This window comes from Pelobates fuscus, chromosome 4 (assembly GCF_036172605.1).
Source record: "Pelobates fuscus isolate aPelFus1 chromosome 4, aPelFus1.pri, whole genome shotgun sequence".
In the NCBI taxonomy this organism is placed as follows: Eukaryota; Metazoa; Chordata; class Amphibia; order Anura; family Pelobatidae; genus Pelobates; species Pelobates fuscus.
Window position 1 is genome coordinate 96,875,302 of NC_086320.1, and position 16,168 is coordinate 96,891,469.

A 16,168-nucleotide genomic window follows, 5' to 3' on the forward strand; every position below is an offset into this window, starting at 1 on the left:
TACAACTAGGCAATGAAAACTAACTAATAACTGCAAGTTTGAGGTTGCTAACCTTGTACAATATATAAGTTTTAGATATGTATTATCTGTATTAATACTTATGTCTGCTAATGGCCAATATTAGACTTCTACCGGATAAAATCTATTCCTCATTCGAATGTTTGGAATCAAAAGTGGACAAATTAAGGCCCAAATATTCCACTTTATTCCATCTATGTAGAGTTTTTTGCTGCCATGATCTGAAGTTATGTGATTGATTGTAATGCTTCTATAGTATTATGGACTTATAGTGCCTTAAGACTTTCTATAGTGGAGGTTGCCACCATCTTCGATCTTGCATATGCTCGAGTGTGGGTAGGCAACCTTTGGCACTCCAGATGTTGTGGACTACATGTCCCTTAATGCTCTTACAGCCATAATGTCAGGAGTCTTACCTGATGTGGAGTCTGGTATGCAGAGATATACGCTCACCCTTGCAAATAAACACAGACCAAGGTGACCAGGTAAGAATCCACCTGGCCTGTGAGTCTGTGCATGGGGGCTGTGCAGGGATATAACTCCAAGTTGAAGTACAGGCAAGGACAAGCAGAAGAGTAGTCATGGAAAGCCAAAGTCAGGGGAAGCCAGAGGTCAGAGAAAATGATGAGAAGAGCCAAGGTCAGGAGCCGGGAACAAATTGGAGAACACACAATCTGGATATGCAGAAACAGGAACCAAAAACATGAAACAAGTTCACAGAGTGAGGCAGTGCTTATATACCCAGCTAATTAATGATCTGCTTCAGGTGGGCTAGATAGACAGCTAGATAGATAGATAGATAGATAGATCCCTTTGCAAGAGAGTAAAACACTTTGTATGGAGGATCCTTTGACACTACAGGAGCATGACAGCAGTAGTTTTGCCTTTTGTCAAGTTTGGAATTTACTCCATAGTTTGTCATACAATATCTTTTGACTGTGTTGGAATTGTAATTCCCAAACAGTCTTTATGAGCATTTGATTTGATAAGATTTTATCATTATGAAATGCTTAAAAGTAAAGAGTGCAAAACCCAGTGGAGTGGCCATTTGTGAGTGCCGTTACTACAAAAAATATATAATATTCTCTTCCAATACTGGCTCCACAACTCTCGTGAAATATTACATAAATTCCAGTGATTTATTTTTTTATATACAGTATATGTGTATGCTATGTTTTTAGAATTAAAAAAAGTTACATTTTCTCATATAACAACATAACACATGAATTTTTTAAACAGGTGTCCCGTTTTAGGCTGTGATGGCCAAGGCCATATATCAGGTAAATACACATCTCATCGAAGTGCTTCTGGTTGTCCATTGGCTGCCAAGAGACAAAAGGAGAGTGTCCTGAATGGTTCATCTTTATCCTGGAAACAGAACAAGCAAGAGCTGCCACACTGCCCACTACCAGGCTGCAATGGACTTGGTCATGTTAATAATGTTTTTGTCACCCACCGAAGGTACTTTACTGCATTAAAATGTTTATTAAACTGTTATTCACTCACTTGATGCTATGTTACTTAAAAGAAGCAGATACAATCCGCTTTTTAACATACTCACAATAGATTATTCCCAACAATAAATTTGATGAAATTTGATAAATAAGGATGGGTGAAATGTTTGGCCTAATGTGATAAAACTGTCACTTTTCTCCTCCTAATGTTCACATTCAATTTTGGGTTAGGCGAGATTTAGTTGGGACTCGGGAGATATTTCTGCATTTTGATTGTGAAAAATATTAATGTATATGCTATTTGGAAGGAGAACATATCTTAAAAAAACTGAAAAAATAAAAGAAAACATTTGTTTGTTTTTTAGTTTGTCTGGTTGTCCATTAAATGCACAAGCCATAAAAAAAGGAAAAATATCAGAAGAAATCATGACTGTAAAGCTGAAGACAAACGGAGGTAAAATATTTCTATGTGTTATCTATGGCACAGTATTCGTAAAGTATAATTTATGAGTGACATATTTCTCAGGCACATTGTGAAAAATTTCAACAACAAAAAAAGATAACTAATATTTAAATGTTGCCAACTTTAATTTGTTGTCCTAAGCTATAAGGGATATAGTATGGGAAGTGTTTCTTTAAATAAATGAGTAAATTATATTAAATTAAGCATTCTAATATCTTGTGTAACATGTAAAAGGAATCCATTAGCAATGTTTTGACAATTTCTATATACAGTCAAGTCCATACATATGGGCAGGGGCGTACCTAGAGCAAATGGTACCCGGGGCGGGTCCTAGTTTTGGCACCCCCCCTCCTCCCCCCTGCACTTTAAAATGTAAAATACACCCACAATTTTTTTAATGTATGTAGCATTGAGCAGTGCTTGCATGTTTCAATGTAAGCATGCTTTTGTATGGAGTAAGTGTGAGTGAATGTAGGGGTGTGTTTGTATGTAGTGTTGGCATTTTAATGCAGGCATGCTTTTGTGTGTAGTGTTGGCGAGATGCAGTGGTGTGGTTATATATAATGGTGATGTTTTAATACAGAGGTGTGTATGTAGTGTTTACACTGGAATGCAGGGATGTGTTTGTGTGTAGTGTTGGCAAGATGATGAGATGTATGCAGATATATACACACACACTGACACACATGCAGATACGACACACAGTCACAAACAGATACAGAGACACACATGCAACTACACAGACACACATACAGATACACAATGCCATCCTCCTGTTTAGTACCTGCTGGCTGAGGCTGTTGGGAGTTGGGCTCTAGTTCTCTCCCAATCAGTGCCGCCCTCCATCCTGAGTGTCTCAGTGTTAGCTGGGAGGAAGTGACTGAATTTCACTTCCCCCAGGACTGCCATTTTATTATTACAGAAGCCTGGTCGCACCATTAAAGCACCACAGTGCACAACTGGGCCCCTGAAGCAGTGGTGACTCTAGGAACAATATATAGGGGAGGCACATAAACAGTGGGGGCTGGGAGCATTAATAATTTTCACTAGGTAATGGGGTAATGTGCTGCCATTGGCTGTCTGACGACAGCATGTTGTGCATGCTGGCTTCAGACAACACATTTGCATAGAATTCACATTAGCCACCTAGATTTCTGGGATGGCTGACACCTCTTAACTTTGATCTTTGTTTAGCGGATAACTCCCCTATTTCTTATCCTTTTGTGGGATTGCCATATTTAAGGAAACCAAATAAGGGAGCTATCTGCTAAACAGCACCCTAATTTGGTATCTTTACATATGGAATCTCACATAAGGGCACCAATTTAGGGAATTCTCTACTAGACAGCTAAAAGATCAACATTTAAAAAGCCTTTTTCTTAATTTTAATCTTTAGGTTGTTTAGTAGATAACTCACTTATTTGTTATCCTTATGTGGGATTGACATATTTAAGGACACCAAATTAGGAGCTATCTACTAAACATATACACAACCACAGATATACACACGCATTTAGTTATTAAGAGGTCCAACCAACCTCCCTACCTTACTCTGGGAGTGACTAGCGGTTGCTGCTGATCTGGGATCTCTGTGCTCTTCCTTCACAGCTCACTTGCACGACCAGTAGTGATGCCGATGCCAGGATGACGTCATACCCCGGCTGCCGGCTTACTGCAGGGCGTACATAAACTCCTATATGGTCCATAAAAATGTTTAATCTCACTGTCTCCCAGTATATATCTGTCCTACCTGTCTGGGGGGGAATGTGACAACGTGGATGTATATGTAAGTGGGTGAGTATTACTAGCAGGAGAAAGGTATATGGCAGGGTGGGACAGTGTGGTGGATACTATGACACTGTGTGCCATTGCACACAGTGGATTTAAGGAGGAGATTGCAGGTGAGGTGGTGAGTATATGGTGTTTTATGTCACGGGTGGGAACAATGGGATTGGGTGTTATATGGAAGAGAGGATATTATGTCAAGGCAGGGCCAGGGTGTATGGCAGGGTGTGTATTATGATACGGTGGAGGTATATAGCAGGGAGGATATTATGACAATGTGGGTATTATATGACATGTTAAAGGGGTATATGCCAGGGTGGGAATTATGACCAGGTAGTGGGTTTATAGCAGGGAGAGTATTATGACAAGGCAGGGGTGTATATGGCAGGGAGGGTATTATGACAAGGCGGGGGTGTATATGGCAGGGCAGGGGTGTTTGTCCAATCTACTTGTCTGCTGTGACAATCTACTTGTCCTGATACAAATCTTTATTGATAGTAATTTAGGAGACAGACCTGGTGTAGGGCACATAGTGTGGGGGGGATAGAGATGTAGTATGGGTAAGACACATAGTGTGGGGTGATAGGGATGTAGTATGGGTAAGACACATAGTGTGGGGTGATAGGGATGTAGTATGGGTAAGATACATAGTGTGGGGTGGGATAGGGATGGCAGAGTGAGGCGGGGACAGGTGGCAGAGCGTAGGAGGGAGGGGCTGACAGAGCGTGGGAGGGAGTGACAGATAACAGAGTGAGGAAAAGAGGGAGTGACAGGTGGCAGAGTGAGGGAAGGAGGGAGTGACAGGTGGCAGAGTGAGTGAGGGGATGACAGGTGGCAGAGTGAGGGGATGACAGGTCGCAGAGTGAGGGGGTGGTTAGTGACAGAGTGACTGAGGGAGGCGGTGACAGGGTGACTGAGGGAGGCGGTGACAGGGTGACTGAGGGAGGCGGTGACAGGGTGACTGAGGGAGGCGGTGACAGGGTGACTGAGGGAGGGGGTGACTGGTGACTGAGGGAGGGGGTGACTGGTGACTGAGGGAGGGGGTGACAGAGTGACTGAGGGAGGGGGCGACAGGGTGAGAGGGTGACTGAGGGAGGGGGTGACTGGTGACAGAGTGACTGAGGGAGGGGGTGACTGGTGACAGAGGGGGGGTGACTGGGGGATGACAGAGTGATGGGGTGACAGGGTGACTGAGGGAGGGTGTGACTGGTGACAGGGTGACTGATGACAGAGTGACTGAGGGGGGTGACAGGGTGACTGAGGGGGGTGACTGGTGACAGGGTGACTGAGGGGGGGGTGACAAGGTGACTGAGGGGGTTGACAGAGTGACTGAGGGAGGGGCTGACTGGTGACAGAGTGACTAAGGGAGGGGGTGACTGGTGACAGAGGGGTGACTGAGGGAGGGTGTGACTGGTGGCAGAGTGACTGAGGGGGGTGACAGGGTGACTGAGGGGGGTGACTGGTGACAGTGACTGAGGGGAGGTGACAGGGTGACTGAGGGGGGTGACTGGTGACAGTGTGACTGAGGGGCGGGTGACAGGGTGACTGAGGGGGTTGACAGAGTGACTGAGGGAGGGGCTGACTGGTGACAGAGTGACTGAGGAAGGGTGAGAGGGTGAATGAGTGGGGGGTGACAGGGTGACTGAGGGTGGGGGTGAGAGGGTGGCTGAGGGGGGTGTCAGGGGGGGTGACAGGGTGACTGAGGGAGGGGGTGAGAGGGTGACTGAGGGAGGGGGTGACTGAGGGAGGGGGTGACTGAGGGAAGGGTGACAGGGTAACTGAGGGTGGGGGTGAGAGGGTGGCTAAGGGTGGGTGACAGGGTGACTGAGGGAGGGGGTGAGAGGGTGACTGAGGGAGGGGGTGAGAGGGTGACTGAGGGAGGGGGTGACAGGGTGACTGAGGGAGGGGGTGACAGGGTGACTGAGGGAGGGGGTGAGAGGGTGACTGAGGGAGGGGGTGAGAGGGTGACTGAGGGAGGGGGTGACAGGGTGACTGAGGGAGGGGGTGACAGGGTGACTGAGGGAGGGGGTGACAGGGTGACTGAGGGAGGGGTGACAAGGTGACTGAGGGAGGGGGTGAGAGGGTGACTGAGGGAGGGGGTGACAGGGTGACTGAGGGAGGGGGTGAGAAGGTGACTGCTGGGGGGTGACAGGGTGACTGAGGGAGAGGGTGAGAGGCTGAATGATGGGGTTGACAGGGTGACTGAGGGAGGGGGTGAAAGGGTGACTGAGGGAGGGGGTGAGAAGGTGGCTGAGGGAGGGGGTGAGAAGGTGGCTGAGGGAGGGGGTGAGAGGGTGGCTGAGGGAGGGGGTGAGAGGGTGGCTGAGGGAGGGGGTGACAGGGTGACTGAGGGAGGGGGTGACAGGGTGGCTGAGGGAGGGGGTGACAGGGTGGCTGAGGGAGGGGGTGAGAGGGTGTCTGAGGGAGGGGGTGAGAGGGTGTCTGAGGGAGGGGGTGACAGGCTGACTGATGGGGGTGACAGGGTGGCTGAGGGAGGGGGTGAGGGTGAATTTACAAAAAAAATATTATTTTACCGTGATTCAGGGGCTGTCTCTCTTCATCCCAGCCCAGGGTCAGGCAGTGCAGGAGGTGCAGGCAGAGTGGCCGCAGGGGAGAAACCTGTCCGAATACAGGCTCTGCGCCCCCTGCTGGCACACTCCATAACAACCTCCCTGGTGCTCAGTGATGACTCAGAACACAGGCTGGGAATCCCCTCCCTGTGTTCTGACTCACTCACTGAGCGCTGGAGCCGCGAGGGAGAGGACGACCAGGAGGAGGTGCAGAGTGTGGCACCCCCCTACTGAGTGGCACCCGGGGCGGACCGCCCCCCCCGCCCCCCCCCTTAGTTCGCCACTGCATATGGGACATTGACACAATTCTAATATTTTTGGCTCTATACACCACCACAATGGATTTGAAATAAAATGAACAATATGTGCTTTAACTGCAGACTTTCAGCTTTAATTTGAGGGTATTTACATCCGAATCAGGTGAACGGTGTAGGAATTACAACAGTTTGTATATGTGCCTCCCACTTTTCAAGGGACCAAAAGTAATGGGACAATTGGCTGCTCCGCTGTTCCATGGCCAGGTGTGTGTTATTCCCCCATTATCCCATTTACAAGGAGCAGATAAAAGGTCCACAGTTCATTTCAGATGTGCTATTTGCATTTGGAATCTGTTGCTGTCAACTCTCAATATGAGATCCAAAGAGCTGTCACTATCAGTGAAGCAAGCCATCATTAGGCTGAAAAAAACAAAACAAACCCATCAGAGAGATAGCAAAAACATTAGGTGTGGCCAAATCAACTCTTTGGAACATCCTTAAAAAGAAAGAACACACCGGTGAGCTCAGCAACACCAAAAGACCCGGAAGACCACGGAAAACAACTGTGGTGGATGACCGAAGAATTCTTTCCCTGATGAAGAAAACACCCTTCACAACAGTTGGCCAGATCAAGAACACTCTCCAGGAGGTAGGTGTATGTGTGTCAAAGTCAACAATCAAGAGAAGACTTCACCAAAGTGAATACAGAGGGTTCACCACAAGATGTAAACCATTGGTGAGCCTCAAAAACAGGAAGGCCAGATTAGAGTTTGCCAAACAACATCTAAAAAAGCCTTCACAGTTCTGGAACAACATCCTATGGACAAATGAGACCAAGATCAACTTGTACCAGAGTGATGGGAAGAGAAGAGTATGGAGAAGGAAAGAAACTGCTCATGATCCAAAGCATACCACCTCATCAGTGAAGCATGGTGGTGGTAGTGTCATGGAGTGGGCATGTATGGCTGCCAATGGAACTGGTTCTCTTCTTGTATTTATTGATGATGTGACTGCTGACAAAAGCAGCAGGATGAATTCTGAAGTGTTTCGGGCAATATTATCTGCTCATATTCAGCCAAATGCTTCAGAACTGATTGGACGGCGCTTCACAGTGCAGATGGACAATGACCCAAAGCATACTGCAAAAGAAACCAAATAGTTTTTTAAGGGAAAGAAGTGGAATGTTATGCAATGGCCAAGTCAATCAGCTGACCTGAATACGATTGAGCATGCATTTCACTTGATGAAGACAAAACTGAATGGAAAATGCCCCAAGAACAAGCAGGAACTGAAGACAGTTGCAGTAGAGGTCTGGCAGAGCATCACCAGGGATGAAACCCAGCGTCTGGTGATGTCTATGCGTTCCAGACTTCAGGCTGTAATTGACTGCAAAGGATTTGCAACCATGTATTAAAAAGTGAAAGATTGATATATGACTGTTAATCTGTCCCATTACTTTTGGTCCCTTAAAAAGTGGGAGGCACATATGCAAACTGTTGTAATTCCTACACTGTTCACCTGATTTGGATGTAAATATCCTCAAATTAAATCTGAAAGTCTGCAGTTAAAGCACACCTTGTTTGTTTCATTTCAAACCCATTGTGTTGGTGTAAAGAGCCAAACAGTTTAGAATTGTGTAGATGTCCCAATATTTATGGACCTGACTGTATCTTTAACCCCTTAAGGACCAAACTTCTGGAATAAAAGGGAATCATGACATGTCACACATGTCATGTGTCCTTAAGGGGTTAAAGGACCACTATAGGCATCCAGACCACTTCAGCTCAATGAAGTGGTCTGGGTGCCAGGTCCATCTAGGGTTAACCCTGCAGTTGTAAACATAGCAGTGTCAGAGAAACTGCTTTGTTTACATATGTGTTAATCCAGCCTCTAGTGGCTGTCTCATTGCGCATTCAGCCGATGACGTCGGAAGGAGGAGGAGAGTCCCTAGCGCCGAGGGAGCCTGGTGCTGGAGAAAGGTGAGTGTTTAACCCCCTTCCTCCCCCTTCAGCCCGGCAGGAGTCCGATCCTGAGGGTGGGGGCACCCTCAGGGCATTATAGTGCCAGGAAAATTAGTTTGTTTTCCTAGCACTATAGTGGTCCTTTAAACACAGATTATAGCATAATTCTTATATTTGATCCATGGTAATTTTGAGCACAACATTTTTGGAGTGAGTTTTATTAACAAAAGTCTTCCAGTGACTGGTGACTTTGGCTCTCTCCAGTAAAGCACCAGTTCTAAGAATGTATTCTACATCCCAGTATATCTGGTGTCACTTGGTATTTGAATTTAAATAGAAGGAACATTAATTTTTAGATTACACTATTAAGGGGGAAAGGGTAATTTGATACAAAGGTTTTTGAAGACTTGATGAATAAAATATTTTAAGTAAATATTTTAAGATCTTAAAAAAGACACATTAAATTTAACATGATTGCATTGTGACCCATGCTTCAGTACACACATATGTTGTATATTCAGTTCTAATCCTCATGGTCTAATCTGCACATGATTCTAGTGTTTTCGCTGGTGTGCAGAATGCTGCTCGAGTTGGTAATGTGTATCTTAGTCAAGTGACATAATTAATAGGGTGTGCTCAAATAAAGAAGAAGTATAGTGTAAAAAGAAGTGCGGTGGAAATTATTTAGCCCTGGTTGTGTATATAGGTCAATTTAAAGAAAAAAATCCAAGTACCATAACCACTCCCAGGGATGCAGAACCATGCTCAAAAGAGTTTCAGCTGAGCACTCTCATTTAATGAGCACAGTCCTGGATCGGCTGTGCTTAGCTCAACAGAGACATCTGACTTCCTGCAAGAAGACTGAATGCAGCACAGGATGCAGTGGCTTTGGTGCTTGGAGTGTTCCTTTAATAGAAACCGATAAGCTGATAAGCATTTTAGATACTTATACTCACTATGCCTGTTAATTAAGTAAATCACCATAACAAAGACAATAGTACAATGGTAAAATAGTTTGACAACGAAGCACAACAAAAAAAACACAAGTATTAATAAGCAGAATGTGATGCTCTAGTACTAAATATATTAGGCAAGTGTATCAGCTATTATTATTTATCTATTTATTGATACAAGCAGGACCAATTAACAATCTAATACCCAGCAGGTATGGAGAATGAAGATGATATCCGGAATTTAGACGAAGAGATCAAAGAATTGAATGAGTCAAATTTGAAGATAGAAGCTGACATGTTGAAACTTCAGACACAGGTTAAAAGAACAAATCAATACAATTATTACTTTGTACACAAACTTTGGGAACTATTTGACTTACAAATGTTGGACTATTTGTTGGTCTGCACAGGTTAAAGGGACTCTATAGCCAACATATAAAAGCAAGAAAGACAGGTCCCCAAGCCTTCCTTCTTGCTTTTATATGAACTTTCATTTATTAAAAATAATTTTCGAAGCCTTTTTATATTAAAAACTTACCTCCGTTCCAGCGCCGAGCCCCCAGCAAGGCAACGCCCCCTTTTTCGTCAAAATGACGAAATCGCGGGGCTCAATCAGACGCTTCTCTCAGAGAAGCGTCATCGCGATGTGGTGCGCATGCGCGGCTTCCCGCTGCACCAATCACGTTCTTCATAGAGCGCCATTGAATGCCGCCCTATGAAGACACTCAGCGCTATACCGCGCATGCTCGCTGTGTGCCTGCCCCCCTCCTACTCCAAACTTTGCATGCAAACACTATATATAGAGATTTCTCTATATATAGTGTTTGCATACAAACACACATATTGTTAAACATACACACCCACACTTTCTATCTAATTCTTTCTATTTCTATCTATCTCTTTCTTTCTCTATCTATCTCTTTCTTTCTATCTATCTCTTTCTATCTATCTCTATCTATCTAATTCTATCTAATTATTTCTATCTATCTAATTCTTTCTATCTATCTAGTTCTATCTAATTATTTCTATCTATTTCTATCTATCTATTGCTTTCTATCTATCTCATTCTTTCTATCTATTTAATTATTTCTATCTATTTCTATCTATCTCTTTCTATCTCTTTTAATCTCATTCTTTCTATTTCTATCAGTTCCTTTCTATCTATCTAATTCTTTCTATCTATATCTATCTAATTCTTTCTATCTATTCCTTTCTATCTATCTAATAATTTCTATCTATTTATATTGATTCCTTTCTATCTATCTAATTCTTTCTATCTATTTATATCCATCCAATTATTTCTATCTATCTCTTTCTATCTCTTTTAATCTCATTCTTTCTATTTCTATCAGTTCCTTTCTATCTATCTAATTCTTTCTATCTATATCTATCTAATTCTTTCTATCTATTCCTTTCTATCTATCTAATAATTTCTATCTATTTATATTGATTCCTTTCTATCTATCTATTCCTTTCTATCTGTCTATATCTATCTATTTCTATCTATCTATTTATATCTATCTATTTCTATATATCTATCTATCTAATTATATCTATCTAATTATATCTATCTATCTATCTATCTATTTCTATCTAATTCTTCCTATTTCTATCTAAATCTATCTATTTCTATCTATCTAATTCTTTCTATCTATATATATCTATTTCTATCTAATTATTTCTATTTCTATCTATCTCTTTCTATCTATCTAATTATTTCTATCTCTATCTATCTATCTATCTATTTCTATCTATTCCTTTCTATCTATTTCTATCTATCTATTCCTTTCTATCTATCTATTCCTTTCTATCTATCTAATTCCTTCTATCTATCTAATTCTTTATATCTATTTATATCTATCTAATTCTTTCTATCTATCTATATCTATCTATCTATCTCTTTCTATCTCATTCTTTCTATCTCTATCTTTTCCTTTCTATCCATCTAATTCTTTCTATCTATATCTATCTATTTCTATCTATCTAATTCTTTCTATCTATATCTATCTATTTCTATCTATTCCTTTCCATCTAATTCTTTATATCTATCTATCTATTTCTATCTACCTAATTCTTTATATCTATCTATATCTATCTCTTTCTATCTAATTATTTCTATCTATCTATATCTATCTCTTTCTATCTAATTATTTCTATCTATCTATATCTATCTCTTTCTATCTAATTATTTCTATCTATTTCTTTCTATCTCTCTATCGATTTCTTTCTATCTATTCCTTTATATCTATCTATATCTATCTAATTCTTTCTATTTCTATCTATCTAATTATTTCTATATATTTCTATCTATCTAATTATTTATATCTATCTATATCTATCTATTTCTATTTAATTATTTCTATCTAATTAATTCTATCTATTTCTAGCTATTCCTTTCTATCTAATTCTTTCTATCTATCTATATCTATCTATTTCTATCTATCTAATTTTTTCTATCCATCTATATCTATCTATTTATATCTATCTAATTATTTATATCTATCTATCTATATCTATCTAATTATTTATATATATCTATCTATATCTATCTATTTATATCTCTCTAATTCTTTCTATCTATCTATATCTATCTATTTCTATCTATCTAATTCTTTCTATCTACCTAATTCTTTCTATCTATCTATTTCTATATCTATCTCTTTCTATCTAATTATTTTTATCTATCTCTTTCTATCTATCTAATTATTTCTCTCTTTCTATCTATCTAATTCTTTCTATCTCTTTCTTTCTATCTAATTATTTCTATCTATCTATATCTATCTCTTTCTATCTAATTATTTCTATCTATCTATCTCTTTCTATCTATCTAATTATTTCTATCTATTTCTATCTAATTCTTTCTATCTATCTATTTCTATCTATTCCTTTCTATCTGTCTATATCTATCTATTTCTATCTATCTATTTCTATCTATCTATATCTATCTATCTCATTCTTTCTATCTATCTATATCTATCTATCTCATTCTTTCTATCTATCTATATCTATCTATTTCTATCTATCTATCTATCTATCTATCTATATCTATCTATTTCTATCTATCTATCTATCTATCTATTTCTTCTATCTATCTATGTCTATCTATTTCATCTATCTATATCTATCTATCTAATTCTTTCTATCTATCTATATCTATCTATTTCTATGATCCTTCCAAATCAATCCACTCCCATCATCCATATCATCCATCCATTCCCATCATCTATATCCATCCCCAAATCCATCCACTCCCATCATTCATATCATCCATCCACTCCCATCATCCAAATTCAGCCACGCCCATCATCCATCCACTCCCATCATCCAAATCCATCCACTCTCATCATCCATCCACTCCCATCATCCAAATCCACCCCAAATCCATCCACTCCCATCATCCATATCCTCCATCCACTCCCATCATCCAAATCCATCCCCTCCCATCATCCATATCATCCATCCACTCCCATCATCCATCCATCCATCCTAACCCACTCACCCTCAGTCACCCACCCTCACTAAATAAATTTACTTACTGTTTGAATCCTCCCCTCCTCGGTCTTCAGCCTTTTCAGACCTGTCAGCTGAAGCCACTCCCACGCAGTGCTGACAGCATCAGCACACAAAGCGCGTTCACAGTGCTTTGTGTGCTGATAGCACGTCTGAAGTATTCACCCATGCGTGAATACGTCAGACGTGAATGAGGCCTTTTTAGGGCTTCTGAACTCGGAAGTCCCTCTGGTGGCCGTCTGATTGACTGCAACTGGAGGTGTTCCAAGCTTCCAATGTAAATCTATTTGTTATTTGTAAGGAGTAATTAAAGAGCAGTGGGAAAGACGTGGGACACGTGGGAAGTATGTGGGAGTATGGGAGAGAGATAAGTGGGTAGTAATGTGGGGTCCAACCATTTACTTTAAGCACAGTGAGACAAAAATTGGGAGCGAAGAAACTGAGATAATTTTTCTAGTTTAGCTATTTTGGTCTAAATGTTGATATTTGTTTTTAATTCATTACAACTACTACTTGGTGAATATACCCTACAGTGCATTGTTTATTTGGTATAAACAAGGTATATAGTGTAGTGTATATTCTGTCTGTAGTGGCCCCAGGTAAGAAGTCAAACCATTCAAGAACTGTTTGACTAATTACATTGGAGGAGAGGCATCAGGGCACTCATGGCACTATAACTACTACACCCTGCTATAGTGGTTATGTTGCTTGCAGTGTTCCTTTAAATATTTAGTAGGCCTATGTAACAAATGTATGGAAAGCGAAAGAAGAAAAGCAATATATAATTTCTACTGATTTTAAAACTTTACATTATCTGAGTATGCTCATTTATTAAGATAATGAATTTAAAAAAAAGCAATGAAAATATTTGCTGAAAAATCTAAATGTATACTTTTCAGGGAACTCTTTATCTTATAGTTAGATGATTATATTGCACATGTAAGCATATATATTTATAGTTTATGTCAGCTGTTTGAGCTCCAAGGGTTTAGGCAAATCCCTAGAAAATATCTAGATCTTTAGAAAGTCATAGAAACTCATAAACAACGAAGAGATGTTTTAATGTTTAATATTTAAGGTTTTATTTTTTATTAATTAAGAAATATGTTATTTAGAATTTTGTTTTTGTATAAATATTTTGGAAAAAAAACAAATAATTAAATAATATATACATTTTTCCCCTCCGCATATTATATTTGTTTGAAAAAAATCTAAACTAGTATTGTGTTACATTATAAAATATTTATACATTAGAATAATTTGAAGCGGTTATAAACTCTGCGTCTCTTTACAATTTTAGATATCATCGATGGAAACAAACCTAAAATCAATAGAGGAGGAGAACAAACTAATAGAAAAGAACAATGAAAGCCTTTTGAAAGAGTTAGCTGGTTTGAGCCAAGCCCTTATTTCAAGTCTTACTGACATACAGCTTCCACATATGGTATGATTTTACGCCTTTCTCTGTAAAACATTTTTCATCGATTTCTTAACATTGGTAACAATTTTGTTATTCAAGTCTCATGGGTTAAGCATCAATAAATAGGTAAGCCAGTTCCTTAAATATAACTGACATCTCTACTGCCCAAATTCCTCTGAGTTCCTTGTCATGGCTACTTCTCAGAAAATGAGCACCGAACTCAGTAAGCAAAATGGGTGTCTAACGTAAAGGAACACTGTAGCATTAGGAATACAAGTTTGTATTCCTAATGCTGTAGTGTTTCAATACCTAGTCTGTTTGCAGCGCCTTCTATCTGAATAAAATAAAAGACTTACCTTTTTTATTAGCCCTGAGTCTCCCTCAGCGCTGCTTACTTCTCCTTCTTCAGTGACATCACAAAGGAGGCAAGGCCTTCTCTGCCGATAGTCCGATCCAATGTACCTCATAGAGAAGCACTGCATGCACATTTAAGCTTTTCCCATAGGAAAGCATTGAATCAATCAATGGGGCTTCCAAAGTAATAGGGTTCAATGTAGGCGTGGTCTATGAGAGCTGCCTCCATTAAATATAGATAATGGAGTCTATACAGGTAATTAGACTATCATTTTTGCTAACCTTTTTAACTTTTCTGATCTTGTGTGTTGGGTTTTCCCTATGCATTGTCACTCTCTGTGTAAGAAACTATATATTCAATTACAAATATAACCCAACTGCTTAAAATAAACTTTTAGATATTTAGAATATCCAATTATGAAATTGTACACACAAGTAAAATGGTATTTACCTTGAGTTTTGATAATCACTTGTACGTTAAAATTTTACATTGTTGGTTCATTTAAAGATTTTAATTTTAATGTTCTACAATGTTTTTTTGTATGCTGTTACTTAACCAGTTTTTTTAAAATTCTTATGCTACCTCAATTGAAAAATTGAATTTGTCCTCTGGGAAGACAGTTTAATGTGTTAATTTTTTTATCTACCATATGTTTTCATTTTGTCAAGTGTTACAAGTTCTAGTTGGTATGAATTATTTTCTTCTCTCCTTGCAGGAACCAATCAGTGAACATAATTTTGAAGCATATGTGAATACCCTTACTGAAATGTACAGCAATATTGAAACAGATTATTCTACAGAATGCAAAGCTCTTTTGGAAAGTATCAAACAAGCGGTGAAGGGTATTCATTTATAGAGTGCATGCATCTGCCGGGCATCATAAAGTGACTTAATGCAACTATAATTCAACTCCATATGGATCACGTTGGAGTTTATGTACTAGAAAAGTGTGCTGCATTAACAACTGTAACATTGCACTATTGTTTTATTTTTCTTTCTCCAACGGTCATGAAAAAAAACATAAAAGACTGTTTGAACTAACAGCAAAGCACTTGATTAGTGTATTTCAATGTACTTACTTCGGATCATTTTTTTCTATTGCACTCTTTATTTTGTAAAGTGAATGTATAAAAAAAGTGTTTGCGACTATTTTTTATAAATTGTATTTATTTCAGATTGGAGGAGCTTTTGTTCATACCTTTTAACAGTTTTTGGTTAGGCTTACCATATTTTTACAAATATCTTTTATAAGTTATTTTCTGAGTGGATTTTAAATAGATTTAATGAACGATGATTCTGCGAAATTGAAACAACAACAAAATTCTTGTTGGAATGAAAAGATATGTCACTTCAGCAATCACTGTTATATTTTTGGTATTACTGTTTGTTTCCCTTTCTTAGGAGTGAAATAACTATTTTGCA

At 39.7% G+C, this 16,168-nt stretch overlaps 1 protein-coding gene across 1 annotated transcript in view; it reads left to right on the forward strand.

Annotated features, from left to right (window-relative positions):
* Positions 1-15,933, forward strand: part of ST18 (ST18 C2H2C-type zinc finger transcription factor) — a 280,418-nt gene extending 264,485 nt beyond the window's left edge. Inside the window, exons 18-22 of the mRNA XM_063450436.1 lie at positions 1,258-1,479; positions 1,838-1,926; positions 9,674-9,777; positions 14,272-14,415; positions 15,462-15,933. Of these exons, the coding sequence (XP_063306506.1) occupies positions 1,258-1,479; positions 1,838-1,926; positions 9,674-9,777; positions 14,272-14,415; positions 15,462-15,602 (700 nt within the window). The 3' untranslated portion in view covers positions 15,603-15,933. The remainder of the gene's footprint in view (positions 1-1,257; positions 1,480-1,837; positions 1,927-9,673; positions 9,778-14,271; positions 14,416-15,461) is intronic.
* The last annotated feature ends 235 nt before the right edge of the window (positions 15,934-16,168 follow it).